Source organism: Myotis daubentonii, chromosome 11 (genome assembly GCF_963259705.1).
Source record: "Myotis daubentonii chromosome 11, mMyoDau2.1, whole genome shotgun sequence".
NCBI lineage: Eukaryota > Metazoa > Chordata > Mammalia > Chiroptera > Vespertilionidae > Myotis > Myotis daubentonii.
Window position 1 is genome coordinate 7966980 of NC_081850.1, and position 27050 is coordinate 7994029.

Below are 27050 nucleotides of genomic sequence, written 5' to 3' on the forward strand. Positions count from 1 at the left end.
TCCCCTGATCAGCCCGGTTGCCTACAGCAGAGGGAGGCCTGAGTTGTCAGTAGGACATCCCCTGAGGGCTCCCTGACTGTGAGAGGGGGCAGGCTGGGCTGAGGGACCACCTCCCCCCCTCCCCCGCCGCCCCCTGCAAGAATTTCGTGCACCGGGCCTCTAGCTATGTGTAAAGAGATAGGTGCATTAGAGACCAAATTGGTGGCAATTCTAAAAAACTTTAATGATTAGCTGAAGAAATTGTTTGGAGAAGCACAAAATATGTGCTCAGTCTCAGTTCAAGAATATTGGCCACAGTTTGGCTCTCCTAGTCCGTTGCCTGAGCAAAAGCACAGCCTTTATTCCACACCCAGACCCTGTGCCAAACCACAGCCGCCTCCCTGCTCCAGCTTTCCTAAACGCCTGTGAATGTGCTGCTGGAACAAGATGGAGCAGATATGGTGAGGCGAGGACAAAAAAGAACACATGAAAGCAAGGCGGTGGATTTCCCCTGATTTAAGACCTCTCCTTGAAAGTTCTCCTTCATGGTAGAAGCATTTTTAAATGACTTTTCAACCATTAGCAGAGTTCTCAGAATTCCTACATGAATCAAATTTAGGCTTAAAATGTTTTATGTATAGTAGTATTGGTTCCTGCACCTTTCCATCCTTGAAGGATTTTAGATTACAAGTCAGGGTGATATATTTGCATGTTTCTTTATGCCCTTGAAGTTCATTTACACCTACTTGCTTTTTGTGGTTATTGATTCATGTATTCAGAACCCCAGTTCCTCATCAGTAAAGTGAGGGAATTGAAGTAGAGTGTCTCCAAGTTTGTTCTGTCAGCATTTAACATAAAATCTATTATATGACTGTAGGAATTAATTTTTGTCCAAAAGCCAATGCCTACAGAGTATTTAATGGTTTTGTGTTTAGACTGTTTGCCACTAGATGGCAGTAAAAATGTTATTATTGGCAGTAAGTGCTTATCAATTTTTAAGGGGTTTTTTTGTTTGTTTTTTTCCTTTTTATTGAATTTTATTAAGGTGACATTGGTTAACAAAATTATACAGGTTGCAGGTGCACAGTTCCAGAACACATCATCTGTACACTGTATTGTGTGTCTGCAGTCTCCCATCCCCAATTCAAGTCTCCCATCCCCACTTATCCCCCCATACCCTCCTCCACCTCTTCCTACCTTCTCTCCCCCTTTAAGTTTACTTTAAAAGAGAGATTTGGAGGTCTAAAGTTTAAGGTGTCTGTTTTGAAATTATCTAACCATAGCCAAGTCTCACTATGTTCTTTCCTAGGGCCCATGCTTATTTTATCCAGGGATAAAACTCGTATGGCCCTCCATAGCAAATTTGTTTTAGGGAATTATGGGGGCGGGGATTCATAAATTAAAGTAAGTCATTTCATTTTACAAAACATTATTTTATGATAAAAGTAAGATATAGTAATTGTAACTTTAGAAATACAGGTATTTTGAAGAAGACATTTTAAGTTACTCCTAGAAATAATATATGCTAACTATTCGTAAAGTTTATTCCCAGTATTTTTTTGTGCATACAGAATTAAAATCTCATTGACCATATAGTTTTACACCTTATGTTTCAAACTAATGTTGCATTGTATTTTCCTGCGTTATTAAATGTGTTTTTTACATGATTCACACTGTTGGATAAACCATAATGAATTCAACCAGTCCAATGTTGTTGGGTTCTTTAGTTCTTCTAGTTTTTCACTGTTACAAGTAATGCTGCTATGAATTAAATCTTTCCTTAGGATGTATTATTGGAAATAAAACTACTGAATAAAAGGATACCATTTTTCATGCTTTGGCTACATGTCATAAGTGAGTTCCTAGAAAAGCTTCACAAATGTGAGCTCCCAGCAGCAAGAGTGCCCCCTCGCCACCTCCCTGCCGACACTGAGCATTATGGTGGAGGTTGGTTGTTTTTTAACAGGGCAGGAGGTGAGCTGGGGAACTAATTTTTGTAATATTTAATGTTTAAAAAATCAGTTTCTAACAATATCATTTGGAAATTTGGGCCAGGACACGTCTCCCAATTAAGTTATTTTTATGTTTCCAAGACCGTAAGTGTTACAGTCAGCTTGTCTAATGCAGGTGTGTGGATACTCTCTAGGGAACTGTTTATGGCTATTTTAAACATTACTCAGAAATTATTTACACTCCCTCATCACACCTTCTGAGTCTGTTGAATGTCCTAGGTTTGGGGATTTTTTTTTTTAACTTTCACTGGCATGGCTACCAAAGTAATCCATGCAGTTGTGGGAAGCCCCCACCGCTTGTATTGGTCCCAGGGCACAGGATGTGAGTGCCTCTTGGAGGCTCGGGTGAAAGCTTTGGCATGGGTTTCCTTTAGACCCACAACCTTAACTGACCCTGATCCGCCTATTGTACACACACTACACTACCTTTATCCCAGCTGAGTCTGTAGTCCTTTGTGCTTTAATTTGTTAAGGGTCAATCATGTACATTATGATGCAGCCATCTTTTATAGGTGGCTTAATTGAAACTTTGCTTAATTGAATTTTATTAAAAACTGACTTTTAAGGGAGGTGTCATACTTAGAAAGCTTAGCACAATGCTTCACACAATAGTGAGCACTCAATAAATTTTAGTAGTCATAACTATTAGAATTCCCTCAAGCAGCCACACTTGCGGGAATGCAGGGGCTGAGAGCTCTCCCTGCAGAGGGACTAGACCAGACTGAAGCCTTGAGTGGCTGAAGACCTGCGGCCCTCAGGGGCCTCACACAGGGAAAGTCAGGCCCAGGTAGGGCTTTGGGAAGTAGTTTGGGCTTCATCTAAGAATAGTTGGGAGCCTTAAAGGGCCCTCAAAGGGCCTTCAGCTGAGGACCAATTAGATTTGCATTGTTTAAAAAAACAAATCAAAACAAGGATTCCAGCTGCCTCCTGCAGAGAAGATGCAGGGAGGCTCCTTTTAAGGTGGTTTAGAGTAACCAGCCTTGGGCATGTTACTAAGCTCTGTGTGTGCCAGTTTGCTCATCTAACAGATTCAGCAATAGTACCTACCCTATAGGCCAGTGATGGCGAACCTTTTGAGCTCGGCGTGTCAGCATTTTGAAAAACCCTAACCTAACTCTGGTGCCGTTTCACATATAGAAATCTTTTGATATTTGCAACCATAGTAAAACAAGACATATTTTTGATATTTATTTTATATATTTAAATGCCATTTAACAAAGAAAAATCAACCAAAAAAATGAGTGTCATAGGTTTGCCATCACTGCTATAGGCTGTGGGGATTAAATGAGTTGCTATTTGTAACTTTCTTTGAACAGCTTCCTGAACAGCTTTAAATGTGTTTTGTTTGTTTTTTTAAATAGAATGCCAAAAGTCTGGTGGCAGAAGGTTAATCACTTCCAGTTCCGTCTCCCCTCCATCTAGCATCAGAATGACCCAAACTACACCGACTGAGCCCCTGGCCACCAAGTTTTCAAATCAAGCTCAGCCTCCTCCCTCCCCTGCCTGGTCTGGTGTGGGTACCTACACATGGATGTGTGGCATATGGCAGACCAGGCCTGGCTGGTCTTCCCTTTACCACAACACCTGCATTGCCCCCCACACAGGGGTCAGGCCCAGTGCCCCTTGCTGAGTGCACCACCTGTGCTTCCTGCTGTGGTAAACTAGGCAAATCCTCCAGGAAGCCCCGCCCTCAAAGGATGACCCCTGGCTGCCTTTGCCACCCTCACCACACTGCTTGCTCTCACCCAGACTGCACTTGGTGTTTGAAAATAACTGAGCGATGGACTCCCCTGGGCTGTCGTCAGCTCCTGTTTGCTCTCCGTTTTCATAAAGGACATCTTTGAACTGGAAGGAAAAAAGGACAGTTAACATGCAGTGGCTTCCATCCAGCCTTTCCCATGCTAACCAGGAGCCGCTGCATTATCTTAGACTTCTTAAGTTCACGTTAACGCTGTAAACGTCCTGCTTTTCTCCCTGTGGATGCATTCTTTGTAAATTATGTTTTACATGGAAATGTATATCTGCAGGAAACTTTAATTATAATATCTTCACTGAGTAGTACTATCTCAAAGCTGCTTTGTTAACTTGCTGTGATCTTTGCTAATTTGAAAACAGTGGACAGGATCTCATTTAGGGGCAGCAGTTTGAACCTGTGTTCCTCAGTAATGTTGCCTGGAGTCCTGTTTTGAGGCTACTGAGCGATTCTGAGCTCATGGAGGAAGTACCGCAATCCACACAGGAGGGTGCATGCCAGGTCTGGAGTGGACCCTTCCTCCCGGAGACTCCTCAGGATTGTGGGGAGAGGGAGAGGCGGCACAGAGGTCTCCTGGTTGTTTCCAATGCATGATTACGGTTAATGGGGGCAGCGTTTTCAATTTATTTTACATCATTGTGAAATAGTTTATGATAAAATTGAAAGGAGTCCAGGACACATTAGTGATGCTCGCCCTGGGCTCTTCCCTCGATGTGACTGTCTGCATGCCTATTTGTGTGTGAGCTCACACATTTATATGCACATATTTGTTTTATCTTGTAATGTCCTATATAATAAAAGGGTACTCTGCAAATAGACTGAAAGGCAGAACAACCAAACAACCAATCAAAGGCGTAATATGCTAATGATATGCTAAGGCTGCTCAACTGCTCACTATAACGTGCACTGACCACCAGGGGGCAGATGCTGCAACTCCTAGGTTAGCTTGCTGCTGGGGTCCGGCCAATCGGGCCTGAGCAAGATGGGCTGGACACGCCCTGGAGCCCTAGTGGGGTCCCTCAGCCTGACCTGTGCCCTCTCGCAATCTGGGACCCCTTGGGGGATGTTGGAGAGTTGGTTTCAGCCCGATCCCGCAGGCCACTCCCCTTGGGAGGGCGCCAGACACAGGGCTCATGGCTGGCGAACACTTGTGGCAGAGCAAGCCTCTCTGGACCGCAACTGATTGGGTGGGAGCCCACGGCAGGCAGAGTGGAGCCGGGATGAGCGGGAGCGGCAGGTAGGAGCTGCAGGTGGCGTTGGACTGTGGCTTTTGGCTCGATCCCTACAGGCCACCCAGAGGGACCCCACCCATGCTTGAATTCTTGCACGGGGCTTCTAGTGTACTCATAAAATGTAGTGCAGGATTTAAAAAATGTAAAATGACTGTTTCCCCGGGAATATACTGAAAACCACTGGGCTGTACACTTTAAAATGGGAGAATTTTATGGTATATGAGTTATATCTCAATAAAGCTGTTAAAGAAGAGAATGTCCCATCAGTCCCAGTTCTCAGCCTGAATGCTGTCTCTGGCAGAAGACATAGTGTCTTCAATCCAGGCCTGCGCCGGCTCATCCAGGTGTCCCCGCCTCTGTCCGCCCGGCTGCCTCTCCAGGAGGGGGTGGTTTCTGTCTTTCTCTTTGGTGGATCCTGGCCTGGCCTAGACCTCCTGCCCCTCTCTTTTGTCAGAAGCCTTAGACTTAGAGCACTAAGCAGCGAGGGCCCTCTCTGGGGATCGAGTTTCCCCTGGAAAAGGCAGCAAGAACAGTGACCAGGAGTCTGTCCTCAGTATTGTGACCACTAGGTTTCAGGGGGAAAAGGAAGAAAAATGTTTCCTATATAATAGCATTTTACTTCTCTCTCCCCCTTTCTCAGTTCTTCCCTGCCTTTACCTAATAAAGAATGTGGAGGTAGAAGCGGTTCTCTCTAAGGTTCTCCTCATTGTGACTGAGCATTCTTGGTCTGGGTGGGCTGGAGAGCTGATGCTGGAGAGCTGAGGACCGAGAGCCTCCCTCTGGGCGTCAGTGTGGAGTTAAACAGAAAACGCAGGTGACATTTGTCATGTTGGCTATTTTTAAAGTCTGTCAATATAAGAAACTTCATATTCGTAGTATTTAATCTGTCTTGTAAAGAATAAGAAAAACAGAAGGTAAATATTCCTCCAGAGAATAGCAGAATTTTAAGATTCGTTTCCATTTTAAGTCCATTTGTTTAGCCAGCGTATTCATGTTTAGGTCTGTTATATTAATGTTATTAATTTTTTCATTTATATACACAGTTAACTAAAGAGCTTTTTCAAGCACCCATGTCTGTATTTTTAAGTAAAGTTTCTTTTGTTGTAAAAAAATGTTTTCAAATACAACACTTTTTCAAAAAAAAGTATTCTTTCTTGATTATAAAAGCAGTACATTCACATATAGGAAAGTGGAAAGTATATTAAAGTAGAAAGAAGAAAGAATATATAGCACCACCCTAGAGGCTGTTAACATTTGGTGACACTTTCTTTCATTATTTTTTCATTCTCATGTATGGATTATTTTTATGGATTATTTCATGTGTGGATTGATGTGATCTTTTCTGTGTATAAAATTTTACATCTTTCTACATTTAACATCCTATCTAATAAAAGAGAAACATGGTAATTAGCATACGACCGCTACCCTTCCCATTGGCTAATCAGGGTGATATGCAAATTAACTGCCAGCCAAGATGGCGGCCGGCAGCAAGGCAGCTGGAAGCGTACATGAGGCTTGCTTGCTTCAGTGACAGAGGACTCCAACGTTCCCCACCTGCCTTGCCAGCCTCTGAACTTGCAGTTTAAGAAACATTGTAACAAAATAGAAGCTAAACAAAACCCCAGAAACCTGCTTTCAGCTGGCCAGGATCTCAGAGCTGGAGTTATACATTGTTTCGATTACAGAATGCAAACAAACCAGATACCTGCTTTCAGCAGCAGAGGCCTCAGAGCTGGAGCCAGAGCTAAAGTTTGCCCAGAATGAAAAAAGAAAAAAAGGAGCGGTTGGGAGCTTCAGTCCCAGCCTAAAAACAGCCCTCAGCCCCTCACCCAGGCTAGCCAGGCACCTCAGTGGGGACCCCCACCCTGATCCAGGACACCCTTTAGGGCAAACCAGCCAGCCCCACCCTTGCACCAGGCCTCTATCCTATATAGTAAAAGGGTAATATGCCTCCCAGCACCAGGGTCAGCGGAGCCGAGAGGCCTCCTGGCACCGGGATCAGCGTGACAGGGGAGAGCGCCCAAACCCCCTGATCGCCCTGCGGCTCTGTGTGTGACAGGGGAAGGCGCCCCAACCACCTGATCAGCCCTGCTCTGTGCCTGATGGGGGGAGCTCCCAACCCCCTGATTGCCCTGCGGCTCTGTGTGTGACAGGGTGCGGCGCCTCAACCCCCTGATCGGCCCTGCTCTGTGTGTGACAGGGTGCGGCGCCCCAACCCGCCCCCCCCCCCCACACACACACACGGGCCCTGCTCTGTGTGTGACGGGGTAGAGCCATAACCTCCCCATCGGCCCTGCCCCGAGTGTGACAGTGGCGGCGCCCCAACCCCCTGATCCGCCCTGCTCTGTGGGTGATAGAGGGTGGAGCCCCAACCCCCTGATCCGCCCTGCCCTGAGTGTGACAGGGGGCGGTGCCCCAACTCCCCTATTGGCCCTACTCTGTGAGTGACAGGGGGTAGCTCCTCAACCCCCTGATCGGCCCTGCTCTGTGCATGACAGAGGGGAGCTCCCCAACCCCCTGATTGACCCTGCTCTGTGCGTGACAGGGTATGGAGCCCCAACCCCCCTGGATGGGCCCTGCTCTGTGTGTGACAGGGGGCAGCGCCCCAACCCCCTGATTGGCCCTGCTCTGTGCATGACAGGGTATGGAGCCCCAACCCCCCTGATGGGCCCTGCTCTGTGCGTGAAAGGGGGCAGCGCCCCAACCCCCTGATTGGCCCTGCTCTGTGTGTGACGGGGTGGCACCGCAACCTCCCCATCGACCCTGCCTTGAGTGTGACAGGGGGCGGTGCCCCAACCCCCCAATCTACCCTGAGCGTGACTGAGGGTGGCATTGCAACCTCCCAATCTGCCCTGCTCTGTGCATGACAGGGGAAGGCGCCCCAGCTCCCCAATCGGCCCTGCTCTAAGCCCGACCAGGCGCTGCACCTAGGGATTGGGCCTGCACTCTGCCACCCGGGAGCAGGCCTAAGCCAGCAGGTCGTTACCTCCCGAGGGGTCCCAAACTGTGAGAGGGCACAGGCCGGCTGAGGGACCCCCTCCTCTCCCCCCGAGTGCACAAATTTTTGTGCACCAGGCCTCTAGTGATAATATAAACATTTAAAATGCTGTTATAAATTTTTCATAAACATTTTAATGGCTTATACAATGAGCCACTGTGTCAGACACTGTAAATTAATCATTCCCTGCTGTTAGACATCACTAATGAGAAATAGCACTGTAATGAACATCTTTGAGCATAGTTCCATTGTCATATTTGCATTTATTTCCTTACATGTAAGCCAGATATATTAAAAGTTTTGAATGCTTTTAAAGCCTTATCATATTGCCTCAGGTTGCCTTCTGTAAGTCAGGCGTCTATCAATCTATAAGGCTTCTTTGTTCAGGTTACCAACCTCTGGGCAGACATAGCCCTGGCAGTCCAAGCTTGAGGGTGTATTGTAGACTGTCACGCCTGCTCCGCTCTCTGTGGGTGCCTCAGTGTGCCACAGGAGCACTGCTGCGTGGATGCTCATTTATATTCTTCCCATGGCTCACCCCGAGTAATGTTTCCGAGAACCCAGATTAGTATTAATTAGGTATTCATATCTGTAAAACCTTTAATTTGTTAAGTGAAAAAGTAAATGTTGGTATGTTGATATTTAAATTTACCCATTTTGATTATGAGGGTGAGCATTTATTCATGTGTTTCTTGGGCATTTGTATTTTCTCTTATGAATTATCTGTTTATACTCATTTTATACTCAGTGTTTGTCATTTGATATTTTGGGTATTACTTTGATTACATATGATCTGAATTATTTGTAGTCAATATTCCTGGTTTATACTTATTTTATGAAAAACAAAAGGTTTTATTTTTATTTAGAATAATCAATTATTTGCTTCCTTGATATTCAGTTTACAAAGTTCTTCCCCACTTAGACATGTGAAAAGCACTTATATTTTCTTCTTGTTTATTATTTCATTTCATTTTTACATTGACCTCTTGAATTTATGTTAAATTCAAGTATATTTTGATGAGTAGCATTAGGTAGGAATCTAATTTTTTTCAAAGTTTTCTCTGCACTATTTTTCACATAATCTTTCCTTTCCCTAGTGATTAATGTGTTTTTTTTTTGTCATTTGATTATCATCTATTCTGATAAAAATATTTTGCTGAATTTAAAACCAATAAAGATTACATTCTCAATATGGTTAAAGCACTGTTTTTTATATATTTTTGTTTCATTGTTAACATTTGTTTAAATTGACTTTGAATTTAATAATTGTATTACTAACTTATTTCTTCTTTTTATGAATGTTTTTATTGATTTCAGAGAGGAAGGGAGAGGGAGAAACATCAATGATGAGAGAGAACCATTGATTGGCTGCCTTCAGCACGCCCCCTACTGGGGATTGAGCCCTCAACCCAGGCATGTGCCCTGACCAGAAATCGAACTGAGCCATGCTGGCCGGGCTATTTCTTCTTTATACATTAAATCAAAGTGAACTGAATATAAGGGCACATTAAGATTACTCATTTACAAATGACCCTGACTCTAGGCATTAAACATAAGAGGCACTTGCATTCACATTTAAGAACGTTTTTCTCTTTCTGTTCATGTTTTTAGGGGTTGTTATCTCATATACTTTCAGCATTCAGATTTGATATAAAAGAAGTTGGTCTTTTTACTCAAAGTCTTGGGTATGCACCTGCAGATTATTATCCTGGTTTGCTAAAAAATGTGAGTATTTTTAACTTACTAGTATTAACATTTTCATTGGTTAATATATCACCAGCAAAAAGAATAAGTGGAAGTATATCACTTCTCCAGAGGAGATGTTTAACTTTTCTGTGTTTATCTCTTCTTACGTTGGGCGGACTTGTGGCCATGTAAGGAAGAAATGTGAGATGGGAGGTTATGGGAAAGAAGAAGGAAACCAGGAGAGGTTATTCTAAATCAACCAACTTCCCTGTCTCTTAACACATTTCACTTATCCTCTCAAAGATTTTTAGGAGAAGAAATTCGTTCACCAATGTAAATACAGCCTTTCATTGTTAGACAAATTTTGTATTTAAAATGGCATGATAGGAATTTTGCGCTAAAGCAAAAATAAAATGTAATAACAACCTTGTAAATACTACTATATATTTACATCTTAGTATTAAAGCTATGTATTCTTCTGCCTTTAATTTTAGCTAGATTGAAGAAGTTTTAATTTTGATCTTAACATAGCTCTTCTAAAAACTGTTAGATTTTTCAATATTTAACTATTCTGGTCTTTTGGATGCTTTATATACATGAATAAAAAATAAAGATTAAATTAAGAAAGATAAATAAAGTAACTCTAACGTGGTTTTATTTTTAATGGGTTCGGTTTTAATTCTTAGGAAATTAATGATCTGTCTGTTTAAGTAGGAATCTTCTTAGGTAGGAATTCAGAATAACAGGCAGTAAACACAAAATCCAAATCATTAGTAAATAAGTTGGCACTACCTCTTTTCACTTTGACAAAGTACAAGGAGAGAGCTGGTGGAAGAGGGTAGGGAATCTCAACGGAAATACCACTCACATCAGGAAAATAGAACTGATGTCATCCTGTTTGCAGTGCGAGTTAACCTGCAACTGATTTTGTTTTACAGATGGTTTTATCATTAGTGTCTGAACTCAGAGAGAATCATCTTAATGGATTTAACACTCAGAGGCGGTAGGTGTGGAACTAAACAGCCCTCTTCTCAAGTTTCAAAATGTATGTTTGGTTATGAGAGAAAAAGTTATAATTCTTAGGAAATGCATGTTCATAATTATAGTTATATCCATTGTGGAAAGATTATTTTAGTTGAATACATGGAAAATTGGTGAATTTTACAAACTTTCTTTTTTAACCCCTGTTCTCAACTTTCACTTCTAAGGCAATAAATTGTGTAATGTGTCACATGCTCCCCTGGAGTAAAAAGCCCTCCATATACAGTAGGGAACACAGAACAAGTGCTCAACTCCATGTGTGTGTATCATTTACACACACACACAACCAGGATGTTTACAAGACAGCAGACACTTGATGTGCACATATGACTTATATGACTATTTTAAGAAACGATATTCCAAAATTTAGACTAAACAAATCAAAAAGTCAGACAAATTAAATAGCAGTTAATCACATTATAAAATGTTTCTTCACTATGAGAAAGAATTCAAAGTTGTTTTCATTGGTGAACATTTTATTTTTAACAAGTCATTCACTAAAAGAATCTAGGGACCAAGGCACGTTGTGATTTTTTGTAAAGCTATTGCCAGTGAAAGCTCTATCAGGTATGGTGTTTGCTCTCAGACTTAGAAATCCTTTGCATCTAACCCAGCCGTGGGCAAACTACGGCCCGCGGGCCGGATCCGCCCGTTTGAAATGAATAAAACTAAAAAAAAAAAAAGACCGTACCCTTTTATGTAATGATGTTTACTTTGAATTTATATTAGTTCACACAAACACTCCATCCATGCTTTTGTTCTGGCCCTCCGGTCCAGTTTAAGAACCCATTGTGGCCCTAGAGTCAAAAAGTTTGTCCACCCCTGATTCTAACCCTTAAAGTAAACTATAAAATTCTTAGGCAAAAACATGAGAAAATCTTCATTACATTGGATTTGGCAGTGATTTTTTGGATATGACATCAAAAGCACAACAATAAAAAAGCTAGATAACTCGGACTTCATTCAAATTAAGAAGTTTTATGAATCATAGGATATTATCAAGAAAGCAAAAAGACAACCAACTGAATGAGTAGATTGGAAATCATATATCTGAAATCATACACCCAGAATGTATAAAGAATTCCTAAAATTCAATATTATAAAATTAAATTTTAAAAAAATGGCCAAGAGACTTGACTAGACATTTCTCCTAGGAATATGTACAACAGGCCAATAAGCACATGAAAAGATGCTCAACATCAGTAATTATTAGGGAAATGCCTATCGAAATCACAGTGGGATACCATATCACACCTACTAGGATAGCTGTACTTTAAAAAAACAAACAAAAATGAAAACTAACACATCTTGGTGAAAATATAGAGCAGGGAGAACCCTTGTGTTTTGCAGGTGGGAATGGAAGAAAGTACAGCCACTGTGGAAAACAGTTTGGCAGATCCTCAAAAAATTAAATACAGCCCAGCCAACATGGCTCAGTGGTTGAGTGTTGAATTATGAACTAGGAGGTCACGGTTCGATTCCCAGTCAGGGCACATGCCTGGATGTCCAGGTTGCGGGCTCGAATACCCAGTGTGGGGCATGCAGGAGGCAGCCGGTCAGTGATTCTTCTATCATTGATCTCTCTCTCTTCCCCTCTCAGAAATCAATTAAATATATATATATATATATATTTTTTTAAAGTTAAATGCAGAATACCCATAAGACCCAACAATTCTACTCCTAAGTACATATTCAAAAGAAATGAAAGCAGGGGCTCAGATATCTGTACACCAAGTTTATAGTAACCCAAGTGCCTATCAACAGATGAACAGAGAAACAAAATGTGGTTTACAAATACATTACAATACTATTCAGCCATAAAAAGGAATAAAAATTGTATATATGCAAGAACATGGATAGACTTTGAAAACATCATGCTTAGAGAAGCAAGACACAGAAGGATAGATATTGTATGATTCCACTTATATGAGATACCTAGAATAGGCAAATTAATAGTGACAGAAAGCAGACTATAATAATAAAAGCATAATATGCTAATTAGACTGGATGTCCTTCCTTTCGGACAAAGCTGTGGCGGGCGGGAGCCGAGGCAGAGGTGGCCGCCATGGCAGTGGGGGCCAAGGCCCTTGCACGAATTTCATGCATCAGGTCTCTAGTAGATTATAAGTGTCTAGAGGGAGTGAAGTGATTGTTTAATAGGTACATAGTTTTTGGAGGGGATGAGGAAAAGCTTTGGGTATAGATTGTGGTGATGGGTACACAGTTTGTGAATGTATTTAATGCCACTGAATGGTTACCACTTACAAATGGTTAAAATAATAACTATTATGTATGTTTTATTGCAATAAAAGAAATTAAACTTGAAGAAAAAACAATTGTGATACCATCTATAAACTCCCTCAAATGACTAAAATGTGAGACACATTAGCATGTGTTGGAAAGGATATGAAATTACCGGATCTTTCATAAACTGTTTGGGAGAATGTGCATAATATAAACATTTTTGTAAACAGTGTGGCAGTTTAATATAAAGTTAAACATAAACTTACCATATGACCCACCAATTCCATTTTTGAGTTTTTACTCATGACAAGTGAAAACATAGGTATTCACAAATATTTCTATATAAATATTCATAGCTGTTTTAGTTGTAATAGTTCAAAACCAAAAATAATCCAAAGGACCATTGACAAGGGAACGGGTATTTTTAATTATTTTAATAAAAATTAGGGTATTTTAATAAAAAGTATATATTACCACCATTGAAAAAAATGAAAAAACAAGTCATAAACTGAGAAAGTATTATGAAATTGCACATCTGATAAAGGGCTCAAACTCAGAATATATAAAGAATCCAGTAATAAGACAAATAACCCAGTTTAAAAACTGGCAAAAGATTGGAATACATGTCACCAAAAAATGTATACAAATGGCTTATTTCAAGAACATGAATACTGGTATATAAATGTTTATAGCAGCATTGTTCATAATAGACAAAAGTGGAGGCAACCCAAATATCCATCAACTTATGATTGGATAAATGAAGTATGCTATGTGCATACAATAGAATATTATTCCTAAGAAAAAGGAACAAGCTACTGATTCATGCTGCAGCACGTGTGAACCTCAAAAACATGCTTAGTGAAAGAAGTCAGTCATAAAAGAACACACATTGTATGATTCCATTTTTTTATAAAATGTCCAGAATATGCAAATCTATATATATGTTGTTGCCTGTGGCTGGAGGTAGGAACAGGGATTTCCTACAAATGAACACAAAAGATGGAAATGTTCTAAAAGTAGATGATGATTGTTGTCCAACTCAATAATTTATTAAAAATCTTTGGATTGTACATTTTAAATGTGTGCATTTTGTGGTATATAAAGTATATCTAAAAATATAAGATGAATCCCTAGGGTGCATGGAAAGCATTTACAGTCATTTATTTAAATACTAGGTAAGGACTTTGATTTAGCTTTGTGGTGAATGTTGAATAATGGGTCTTTTGAGTAATAAACTTAAAAATTTATTAAAGGGAACTTGAAAAAATCAATAGGAGGCAATTTGTATGTATACCCTATACCAAATCTCAAAACATGGTTTTATTTATTTATTTAGCCTCACCCAATGATACGCTTTATTTTTTATTTTTTTTATCATTTTTTTCATCAAAATGTATACTTTTTTTTTTGCTGTGACTCACTTTATTGCATTTCAAAGATATCACTTTTTTTTTTTTTTTTTTACAAATTCCTATCTTACCTTAAATTTGTTTTATTAATTTTTAGAGAGAGAGGAAGAGGAGGGAGAAAGAGAGCGAAACATTGATGTGAGAAACATCGATCAGTTGCCTCCTACACACACCCCCACCAGGGATTAAACCTGCAACCTAGATATGTGTCCTGACTGGGAATGGAACCTGCAACCTGTTGGTGTACAGGACAATGCTCCAACCAACTGAGCCACCCAGCCAGGGCAAGTTGATGATTTTTAAAACTTAGATGAGAATACACTAAAACTCACTCCCTCTCTCTCTCTCTCTCTCTCTCTCTCTCTCTCTGGAAGATATCTGCAACCTATAAAACAGACAAATATAGAAATGCCTCCTGCAAATGAATTATAAAGAGACAAACACTCCAGTATGGAAATGAACAAGAAATATAAGCAGGTTATTACAAATGAGGCAAACTGCATAAAAATAAACATTTAAAAAATTCTTCAGGAGTGACATCAGCAGGATAGCAGAATAGGAAGCACCAGATCTTGCTTCCTCCTCCCCCCGCCCCCCCATCCCCACCCCCTGAGAAACACTGACTTAACAATAGTATATGGGTCAAAGGGCCTTTATGAGAACTCCAGAAACTGGTTAGAAGTCATAATATCCCAGGCAGGCTCAAAGTCAAGAATAGCCATATTGAAACAGGAAAGAAACCCATGTCATATAAACTACAACAGCCCTTCCCCTAAGCCAGCCCAGCTTGGTGTGATTGGGAGGGAAAGTCCAGCTTGTGGCTTCTCCCTTGTAAGGGAAAGAGAAGAGTGGAGTGTGTCCAATGTTCTGGCTTTTGTGGGGCTGCCTGAGGGACTAGTATTTGTCTTGCCTGACTCTGATCACTGACAGGGCACCGCCATACTTCCAGTGCCTGGCGACAGTGGAGCGTTAGAGCTCACTGCTTTTTTGCAGCACCAGAGAACTGGAGTGCTATAGACAGGAGGTTGGCTCAGGTCAGCATGGATAGGGGACAGCACCCAACTCTGGTAAAGACAAATATATAAGGAAATACAAAATCCTATAATAACGTAATATTGGTTCATAAATTACTTTTAATTCTGTAATAAAATTTAAATGATAAAAGTATAAAAAAGAACCATAACTGTAAAACTATGTGAATGGATACAAAATATAAAGACATATAACTTATGACATCAATAACACAAAACATGGGAGGAGATACAAAGAATAAATTTTTTTGAAGGCAACTTAAATTGTTATCAGTTTAAAATAGATTGTTATAACCACGAGGTATCTTACCAAATCCCATGATAAAACAAAACAAAACAAATACAAAAAAACTATAGAAGTTGCACAAAGGAAAATGAAAAGAATCAAAGTATATCACTATTTTAAAAAAATCAGTGAAACACAAAGGAAAGTCAGTGAGAGAGAGAAAAAGGATCAAAATAACTACCAGACATACAAAAAACAATGAAATGACAGTAGTAAATCCTTCTCTATCAGTAATTACTTGAATGTAAATGGATTAATTTCTCCAATCAAAAGGCATAGCATAGCTGAATGGATTCTAAAAAACAAGGCTCAACCATCTGCTGTCTACAAGACTCATTTTAGATGTCAGGATATACATAAGCTGAAAGTAAATGGATGAAAAAATATATTCCATACAAATGGCAAGCACAAGAGAGCAGATATGGCCATGCTTATATTAAACAAAATATAGTTTATATCAAAAATCATTACAAGAGACAAAGAAGAGCATTATATAATGACAAATGATCAACTTACCAGGAAGATATCCTATATAATAAAAGGCTAACATGCAAATCAACTGAACAGCGGAACGACTGGTCACTATGACGCACACTGACCACCAGGGGGCAGACGCTCAATGCAGGAGCTGCCCCCAGTGGTCAGTGCGCTCCCACAGCCGGAGTGCCGCTCAGCTTGAAGCCAGGCTCACTGCTCCTTAGCACTGCCTCGGTGGTGGCAGGAGCCTCTCGCCTCCATGGCAGTGCTGAGGACCCCTTGGGTGATGTCTGCCTGCCAGATTAGGCCAACTCCCTGTGGAGTGGGCCTGAGCTGGCAGGCAGACATCTCCCGAGGGTCCTGGACTGCGAGAGGGCACAGACCAGGCTGAGCCCTCCACCCCCCCCCCCCGTGCGCCCCCCCCCCACCAGTGCAAGAATGTCGTGCACCAGGCCTCTATAACAACTATAAATATATATGCACTAACAGCAGAACGCCAAAATATATGAAGCATACATTGATAGGGTTGAAGGGAAAAATAAAAAGTAACACAATAATCATAGGAGATTTCAATACCCACTTTAAATAACATACGGATCATCCGGACCAAAGATGAATAAGAATACAGAGGATTTGGAAAACATTTTAGATCATTTAGACCTTGTAGATATACACAGAACACTCTACCCAATAATAGCAGGATACACATTCTTCTCAAGCACACACACACAATGCTCTCCAGGATGGATCACATGTTAGGCCACAAAACAAGTTCTAACAAATTTAAGATTGAAATCATGCCAATTATCTTTTTCAACCATGATAGTATGAAACTAAAAATCACTAATAGGAGAAAAAGGGAAAATTCACATATACATGCAAATTAAACAACACATTCTTGAACAATCAGTGGATCAAAGAAGAATCACAAGGGATATTGGAAAATATCTTGAGACAAATGAAAACAAAAAAACATTATACCAAAAATGATAGGGTGCAGGAAACAGTACTAGGAGGAAAATATATAGTAGTAAATGCCTTCATTAAAAAAGAAGAAAGATCTCAAACAGCCTAAGTTTATACCTCAAGAAACTAGGAAAATAAGAACAAACAAAATCCAAAGGTAGCAGAAGGAATAAAATAATAAAGACTAGAGCAGAAATAAACTAAATAAAGAATAGAAAAAAATCAAAGATGAATATTGAGGCAAAAAACACACACAAAGAAACAAATTACCACCTTTAATGAAATACTAGCAAACCAAACTCAATAATGCATAAAAACAGATTATGTACAACGACCAAGTGGGGTTTATTCTTAGCATGCAAGGATGGTTCAACATACAAAAATCAATCAATATAATACACCATATTAACAGGATGATGGACAGTACCACATAATTTCAATTGATACAGAAAAACAGTTCGATAAAATTCAGTTTGAACCCTTTCATGATAAGAACATTCAGCAAACTAGGAATACAAGGAAATTACCTCAACATAATAAAGAACATATGTGGAGAGCCCACAGCTAACATCATACTCAATGGTGAAAGACTGAAAGCTTCTAATCAGGAACAACGCGAGGATACCCTCTCACCACTTTTCATCATAGTACTGGACCTCTTAGCCAGAGCAATTAGACAAGACAGAAATAGAAGGCATCTAAATTTAGAAGAAAGACATAAAACGTCCTCTGTTTGTAGATGATAAGATTTTATATGTAGAAAACCCCAAAGATTCTACAGAAAACTATTAAAATTAATAAATTCAGTAAAGTTGCAGTATACAAAAAGTCAACATTCAAACATCAGATATGTTTCTATGCACTAACAATGAGCAATTCAAAAAGAAAATTTTTAAAAAAATCCCATTTACAATTGCCTCAAAACAGACAAAATACCGAGGAATAAACTTAGTCAAGGAGATATACACTGCAAACTACAACACATTGGTGAAAGAAATCAAATGAAGACCTGGAGGGTGGGTAGGGGCTGGGAGGAGGAATGGGAGATATCTGTAATACTATCAACAATAAAAAATGCATTTAAAAAGAAAAAAAATTAAATGACACAAATAGATGAAAAGGTATCTTATGTTCATGGACTGGAAGACTTAATGTTTATACTACCCAAAGCAGTCCATACTACCCAAAAATAATTGTTAAAGAGATTCAGTTATTTTTTTTTGCAGAAGTCGGAAAAAACATCCTAAAATTCATGTAGAACCTTAAAGCACCTAAATAGCCAAAACAGTATTGAAAAACAAAGTGTAAGGCCTCACACTTCCTGATTTAAAAACATTACAAAGCTACAGTCATCAAAAGTTTGGTACTGACATAGAGCCAGACGTAGATACATGGAAAGAATAGCAATGAAGTTGCAAAAACATATCCATAATATATCTTTACTTATATGAAAATTTAAAACACTCAAAACAATACATACTTATAAAGTGAAAGTCTTGAAGCTAAGGATCTGCTTCTGGGGAGTGGAAGAAGGAATGGGAGGGGAGCAGGGTGTTTCACCTGTAAATGAAACATTTTATTTCTTTAAAATATCATATAAACATATTAATAAAATGTTACTGCAAAGTCTGAGCAATGGGTACATATAAGGTAGGGCAGAAGTAGGTTTACATTTGTTCATATTGAAAATAATACAATAATAATACAAGAATAAACTTTCGCATACTCACAACTGCAAACCTACTTTTGCCCCACCCTGTAGTTGATATAGTAGTTCTCTGTTTTTCTGTACATCATCAGTATTTTATAATTAAACTTTTAAAAACTACAATGTAGTGTTACTTAGTAAAATATTGAAAACGAAAAGGTAATACTCATTGTCTCATTTTTGGACAGAAGAAGACAGTAGTTCAGAAAGGTGTCCAAATTCTACTGACCATAATCAGGAGATCCTGATGGAAGATATTAGCTGATATGTCCTTTATGCTGAAAAACTTCCATTTGTGCCAGATTGGGCCATTTTGGGGGACCAGTTCATTCCTAAATTCATCACTGTTTCTTCATGAAGGATGTTTATTTTTCAAAAACAATATGGACAAGTTCCATGGTAAGGAGCACAGTCTACTGAAGGTGCCCATGTTGGCACCCCACTGACAGTAGCAGCAAGGATAAAGTGGCAGTTAACTTGGTGAATAGTTGAAGACATTCTTAGTCAAAGCAAAACTGTGATGTAGTTAGTAAAATTTTTAACAAATTTACCAAGAATATGAGATGTCTGTGCTAGTAGAACGTTCTCTGCACACTGGTACATCTGATACATTCCTAATTTGCTGTAATTGATGTTTACTATGGAGTCCTTTGCTTTTTTAGAAATAATTTTAGAATTCAATAAGATAAATTTCTTGTGGGGTTTTTTGTTTGTTTGTTTTTAGTGTTTGTTTGTTTGTTTGTTTGTTTTTTAATGTATTTAGCCCACATACAGTTTTAAGAGAAATTCAATCTCTTGGATTAGGTTCAATTATTCTTATCAAAAGATTGAATTTAAAAAGCAATTCGATACCCAGCATACATTTGAGTCTCTTTATGAGCTTTTAAAGTCTTTTTTAAAGACATAAAGCCAGGAAGCTCTGTTCTCCATCCATAAAAGAACCTGGATCTGTCAAAGCTTGTGTGAGACTCAGAACTCTGGAAGTCCACAATTCTCTAGTGAATTACTAGTATAAATTCAACCAATGTATGCTCATGTCTCACATAAAAAACTGATTTTATGAAATCAGGTAGTAGAATGCATCATGATAACATTTGAAAGAGCTATTAAACATACTGGAGCCATTATAGTTGTTGCTGTTATAGTAATAGTAATTAAAATATGTATTAATAATATATAAATCTATTCTACATACCTGATGTTATCTATACTTTTATATCTATACAAAAAGATTTATATATATACAAAAGATTCGTGCAATAGGCCTTCCCTTCCCCTGGCTGCCGGCACCGGTTTTCCTCAGGGACCCGGGACCCGGGACCCAGGCCTTTGCTCTGGCTGGAGCCACCTTCAAGCCTTCGCTGCTCCGGCCAGAGCCGCCTTCAGTCTTCACTCCACTGCTTTGCGCCTATGTATGCAAATTAACCACCATCTTTGTTGGTGGTTAATTTGCATATCTTGTTGATTAGCCAATGGGAGGCATAGAAAAGGTATGGTCAATTACCATGTTTGTCTATTATTAGATAGGATATCTTAATTGATTTCAGAGGGGAAGGGAGAGGGAGAGAGAAACATCAATGATGAGAGAGAATCAGTGATTGGCTGCCTCCTGCAAGTCCCCTACTGGGGATTGAGCCACAGCCCAGGCATGTGCCCTTGACCAGAATCAAACCTGGGACCCTTCAGTCCACAGGGCAATGCTCTCTTCACTAAGCCAAACCAGCCAGGGCTTATCTGTACATTTTTAAGGTTTAAAAATAAAAAATGTTGAGTCAGAATACTGCATAGGTCAAGCTACTTCTTGTACACTTGACTCTCCAGATACTTCCATTATTTATGACACTTGAATTTCATCATTACTTTCTTTCCACAAGTATGACCATAAGTGTTCAAGCAGCCAAAGGCCCCAAACTTAAACCCCTTATAAACAAGGCTACAGTATTGTTCTTTCTCTTTTTTAATAGAGGGCATTCATGCATTTCACTTGTAGCCACTCAGATGTTTCAAGATCATTTCAAAAGATACAAAAGCCTGATAGAAAGTATAGAAATTAATCTTATAACTTTGATACATAAATTGTCAGAGAAACAAAACAACAACAACAAACAAACAGGAAAATCTGTTTAGTTTCTTTCTGCATTATTTTTAAAGCCCTGATATATGGTCTTGTCATAGCATTTTAAATAGAATTTCCCTTACCACCAAGTAAAATCAACAATTCAGTGACAATGTTTAAACTCTCTTTTGTTCTTTGCTGCACACCGTCCAGAAGGAGCGGCATCCTGGCCCCTCTGAACATCGTCAGTGTGTCATGCTGTTCTGTGTTTTGGCAGCTCCAGTGCACCCATGTGGGGAGGGTGTTTCCAGCTGCCTGTGGTTGCCGTTGAGCCTTATGCAGTTGAATTCTATTTTTTTTTAATTAAATCTTTATTGTTCAGATTATTACATTTGTTCCTCTTTTTTCCCCCCATAACTCCCCTCCTCCCAGTTCCCGCCCCACCCTCTGCCCTCACTACCCACCCACTGTCCTCATCCATAGGTGCACGATTTTTGTCCAGTCTCTTCCCGCATCTCCCACACCCCTTTCCCCCCCAAGAATAGTCAGTCCATTCCCTTTCTATGTCCCTGATTCTATTATGATCACCAGATTATTTATTCACTTGATTCTTAGATTCACTTGTTGATAGATGCATATTTGTTGTTCATAATTTGTATCTTTACCTTTTTCTTCTTCTTCCTCTTCTTAAAGGATACCTTTCAGCATTTCATATAATACTGGTTTGGTGGTGATGAACTCCTTTAGCTTTTCCTTATCTGTGAAGCTCTTTATCTGACCTTCCGTTCTGAATGATAGCTTTGCTGGATAAAGTAATCTTGGTTGTAGGTTCTTGGTATTCATCACTTTGAATATTTCTTGCCATTCCCTTCTGGCCTGCAAAGTTTCTTTTGAGAAATCAGCTGACAGTCGTATGGGTATTCCCTTGTAGGTAACTCGGTTTCTTTCTCTTGCTGCTTTTAAGATTCTCTCTTTGTCTTTTGCTCTTGGCATTTTAATGATGATGTGTCTTGGTGTGGTCCTCTCTGGATTCCTTTTGTTTGGGGTTCTCTGCGCTTCCTGGACCTGTAAGTCTATTTCTTTCACCAGGAAGGGGAAGTTTTCTGTCATTATTTCTTCAAATAGGTTTTCAATATCTTGCTCTCTCTCATCTTCTGGCACCCCTATAATTCTGATGTTGGTACGCTTGAAGCTGTCCCAGAGGCTCCTTACACTATCTTCGTATTTTCGGATTCTTTTTTCATTTTGCTTTTCCAGTTGGGTGTTTTTTGCTTCTTCGCGTTTTGAATCTTTGACTTGATTCTTGCGCTCCTCTGGTCTGCTGTTGGGTGTCTGTATAATATTCTTTATTTCAGTCAGTGTATGCTTAATTTCTAGTTGGTTCTTTATCACAACATCGAGGGTCTCATTAGATTTCTTGAGGATCTCACTACATTTATCGGCGGTCTCACCAGTCTTTTTGAGGGCCTTACTAAGTTTATCGGCAGCTTCTAGACAGTTCTTGAGAGACCTTAAAAGTGTGGTTTTGAGCTCTATATCTTCCATTTCTGACATTTGCATCCTGTTTCTTTGTCTCCGCATTTTTTTATCTTTTCTTGGTGCACCCCCTAGTGGTCTTTGTGCGCAGTCTTGTAGCTAAGCCTTGATTGTTGTCGGTAATACCAGGGGTGATTTGACCTCCAGGCTAACTGGCTATCTGCAGTTGAATTCTTGTACAGATATCATTTGGAAGTGCTGCTCTGGCTGTCAATCAAGACCTAATGCTCAGTGTAATCCAGTCTGTAAAGCACCACATGGCTCCTGTGGAGTTGGATCTCCGTGCTGCAGACCAAAAGGAGCCATGAGGGCCATGAGCACGTGGAAGCCAATCAGATTCCCAGTTGGCCTACCTGCATTTTGGTAGAACCAAGAATTACCTAAGTTTACGTAAGACTTTAGAATTTTTCTAGGAAAGTTATCTTGGACCTGTTTCACCGCAATTGGGAGGTACAATCAGCAGCCTTCTTCTGATTGATAAATGCCCTGTTGCCAAGGTCATCTTTTCCACCCACCCAGTCACCAGTGATAGTTGCTGATGCTCCTCCTTTCTTTTAAGAGAGTGAGAGAGAAATTGCACTTGTTAGTAGTCATTTAGAGAGGAGGACTGATAAATCGAGGAGGAAGGACAAGACCAATACACTCTCCCTGCTTCTTTATTTCAGAGTTCTGGATTTGTTATGAGCACACATAACTCTCAAACACTCATCTCTCACACACATATACAACAATAACAACTTACCCCCTCTCCTAGCCCACCCAGTAAACTCATATTCCAAAAATTTAAGGTATTTACAACTCAAGCTCAGTATGTCTTTTTGTCACAACTTAGATGATGGACTCAAAAACATCCATTTAGGTGGAAAAACTACTTTGATAGTGAGTTAGAGAAAGATGTTAGAGCACTGTGGAAGGTAAATGTTGAAGAGACTCAGTTGTTTAGGTAAGCGGTAAAGAACAAGAAGTGGATTTCAGAGAAGGTGAATATTTGAGGAGAAAAGACAAACTGTTTATACATAAGAAAATTATTGTGTAGTTTGAAAAAAATGTCTGAGATTTTTACTGTTGATTATCAAGAAAATAATATAGCTAAACTAGCAATTTATAGGAATTCATTAATAAAATGTAATTCCATCATGTTTCCTTAAAATACAGGTTGTCCCCAAAAATGTATACTCACTTTAACAGCTCATAGCTCAGTTTTGAAATGTATTATATACATTTATTTTAAAATGAAATGTATTTTAATAAACACTGCCTTTATAATTATTCAAAGTGTGTGTATACATTTTTGGGGACACCCTATATTCAGATTATGACTAGAGATTAAAATCTGGTTCTGGGATTGCTACTGAAGTAGTGTAGAGCAGCACTTTTCAAAAGTGAGTGTGCAGAGGAATACCCAGGGAAATGGCCTCACCTCCAGGGATGCTAATGTGCTGATTTGAAGGAACATAATTTGAGACTTTGAGTAGTTCCTATGTAGAAAACTTGGACAGATCCTGAAGACCAAAGTGCGTGACCTATGAGAAATGGCAGCTCTCATAATCTAATCAGGAGAGAATTAGATGAAAATGTAATGTGAGAAACTAAGCCAAGTGATGAAGCACACACATGAATGTCCTAGCATTCACTTCATACTCCCAACTCTTAGAAATGACAGGAAATTTTAACAAATACTGTATATAATAATGTAAAATGGGCTTGGGGAGTGTGCTTTTGATGACCCACAGATTATGAGAAAGGTTTACAATAGATTACGGGATATATCTGAAGGAAAATATCACAACCCAAAAAGCTTGCAAGAGAGGACTACTGCAAAAGATAGAAATCACTTTGGGGGTGGACTCAAGGAGTAGGAGGATACCTGGCAGCCCACAAGATAACCTGTAGAGCTACAGTAGTAGCGGCCAGCTGGCAAGGTCCTCATACACTCCTCCTTCGTCCCTATCTCCGGAGAGAAACAACAGAGGTGTCCTGTTTCCAACAAAAAGAGGGAGGACACTTTAGTGGAGACGCAAGCAACAAATGGCTATCCCAGGAGTTGACGCATGGAACCAACTGCCGAATCTCAGAGGGAAGTCTTGGGTGAGGGACTGGATTAGGGAGAGATTAACCGGGGAATTTATCTGCATATAAGATGGAGTAGGAAGTTCCAGGAATCTACCTCTTCACCTTGACAAAAATTTTACTGAGAGAATCTGTCTATATATATAAAAGGCTAAGTGTCCATCCAACCAGTAGCTGTGATATGCACTGACGACCAGGGGGCAGGCGCTCAACACAGGAGCTACCATGATGCGCACTGGCCATTTAAAAATAAACAGCACCATGGACCTGGCACCAACAAAGCAACACTCGGCTTCCCCAAAGGGGGACACAGGCCCCGCCACCACCCTTGAGCAACACCCCACCAAATCATAGCCAACGCTGCCAAGACCCCATGGCACAAAATGCAGCCCACAGCCCAGCCCACAAACAGTCACTGTGGGCGCCAGGTAATGATGTCACATAGCAACGCCCGGCTTCCTCTCCCTAGTGACTACCCTCCTTGGAGTTTCCTCAGCCCAGGAACACAACTTGCTTTGTAGCCAGGTGCAAACATTTTATGCTTTAACCAAATGTCTGTGAAGCATTCTCCCGTCCTCATCTCATTTTATCCTCACAGAAGTCCTGGAGTAGATAGATAGGAGACTCAGTGGAATCCTATTTTCTTTTCATTAGCCAGAAAATGGAGATTTAGAAAGTTTAGAAACTTAACCCAACTAAAAAGAAGTAAGAAATGGTGGACCTTAAAAATAACTTCAGGTTTTCTCACTGCAGAATGTAGTCAAACACTGTTGCAATTAAATATTTTACCCTTTGTTCTCTCTGCGTGATCTACAATAATAATCTGCTTTATGTTGATGTTTACTACTGTGTTGCTGACAATTATCTGAGAGAGAAGTTGGGGTGCTTCACTGGGCTGGAAAAAGTTTAGCTACATCAGAAAGCAGGTCTAATTAAGCAAGTTTATTCTCTATGTATAAAACGCTTAGTTGACTTGCGCATGAATGATACGTATAAAGCTCTTGCTGGCGCCAATCGCAGGCGTGTGTTTAGATCTGTCATTGTCGATCGTAAATTTGGTTGACACTTCTATTATAGAGAAAGGGTGAATAGCAATATTAAAACCTTTCCCCTAATTAATTTCCTTTCAATGTGCACGAATCGTTGCACCAGGCCACTAGTGTAATATAAAAAAGTAGAAACCAATAAAAATAAAGATTATTCAAAGAAAAGAAACTCAAATAAATTAATATTGATTTCTCCATGAAAATAAAGGTAGTGTATTCATTAAACAAGAACAGGGTGCTATTTTTTAAAAAGAAGGAGCATCCATAGGATAAAAAAGGTTTTTGGAAATTAAGAGTGGTGATGAAAAACATAATAAAAGGACTGGAAAATAAAGTTGAACAGTTCTTTCCAAATCTTGAGCAAAAAGACTAAGAGATGAAACATCAAGTAGAAAAGATACTGTCCAGGAAGTTCAATATCTAAAAAATTAGAGTTCCCAGAAAGAGGGGACAGAGAAAAGAAAGGGTAGAAATCATCAAAGAAATAATTCAAGAGAACTTTCCTGATTTAAAGTTCACTGAGTGCCCAGCACAGTGAATAAAAATAAGTCCATACCAAGATACCTCATAGTAAAACTTCAAAGAGCATATGCAAAGCCTCGAAGGGGTAAACAGGACTTACAAATATAAGGATTAGAATTCATAATAGCATGGGACTTCTAAAGAACAACATTGAAGCTTAAGGACAGTAGCACCACACTTTCACACTTCTGTAGAACAGTTACCAGAACTCTACACTCAACTGAAGAATCAACCAAATGTGAGAGGAAAATAAAGATATTTTCAGACACACAAGATCTCAAATACTTTACCTCTCATGTATCTTTTCCTACATAAGAAGAATGAACCAAGAAAGAAGATATGGGATCCTGGAGAGACGTGCAGGAAATTCATAGGATGGAGATCCCAAGACAATAACTGCACAGTGGGAGTCAAAAACAACCTGTCCAGAATGGAACAGGTCAAAATGTTCTAAGAAAAATTTATTTAAGAAGATGAAAATGGTAGAAACTCAGATATGTCTGAATATATTGCAAGAAGATTATACATTTGGGTGGAAGTTTGGGGTTAAAATCATCATTGCAAGGAAAAAATGAGCAAACAGTCCAAATAACAAGTCATTAAACCCAAGACAAACAGCATTGATATTAAGGAATGAGTTGGGCCTCCAAGATCAGAATATGGGGGTGGGAGTGCTCTGCAAAAGCTACTGATTTTCATAAGCTTTGAAAACTGTTTGATTATTTAAAACAGTTGCATCTGTAAGTTTGATAAAAATAAAAAGTAAGTTAAAAAGAATATCCCAGGCTCTTCCAGTAGTCTACAAAAGCCTGACTTCCTCAGGCCCTCCCACATTCGCTGTGGTCTGACAACCTCGGCCTCCTTGCTATATTCAGACACTCATTGCCTTTACATTTGCTTTGTATCTGCCTGCAACGTTTTCCTCTCAGATATGTACATGGTTTGTTCAGACACTTCCTTCAGATTTCTGCTCAAATGTTTCCCTCATTGAGTCCCTG

General features: G+C 39.7%; 1 protein-coding gene across 3 annotated transcripts in view; it reads left to right on the forward strand.

Annotated features, from left to right (window-relative positions):
- The window catches only part of FANCC (FA complementation group C), a 281158-nt gene that overhangs the window by 191865 nt on the left and 62243 nt on the right, over window positions 1-27050 (forward strand). For all 3 annotated transcript variants that reach the window (XM_059656415.1, XM_059656419.1, XM_059656416.1), the window contains 2 exons: window positions 9586-9699; window positions 10599-10663. In XM_059656415.1, the coding sequence (XP_059512398.1) occupies window positions 9586-9699; window positions 10599-10663 (179 nt within the window). The remainder of the gene's footprint in view (window positions 1-9585; window positions 9700-10598; window positions 10664-27050) is intronic.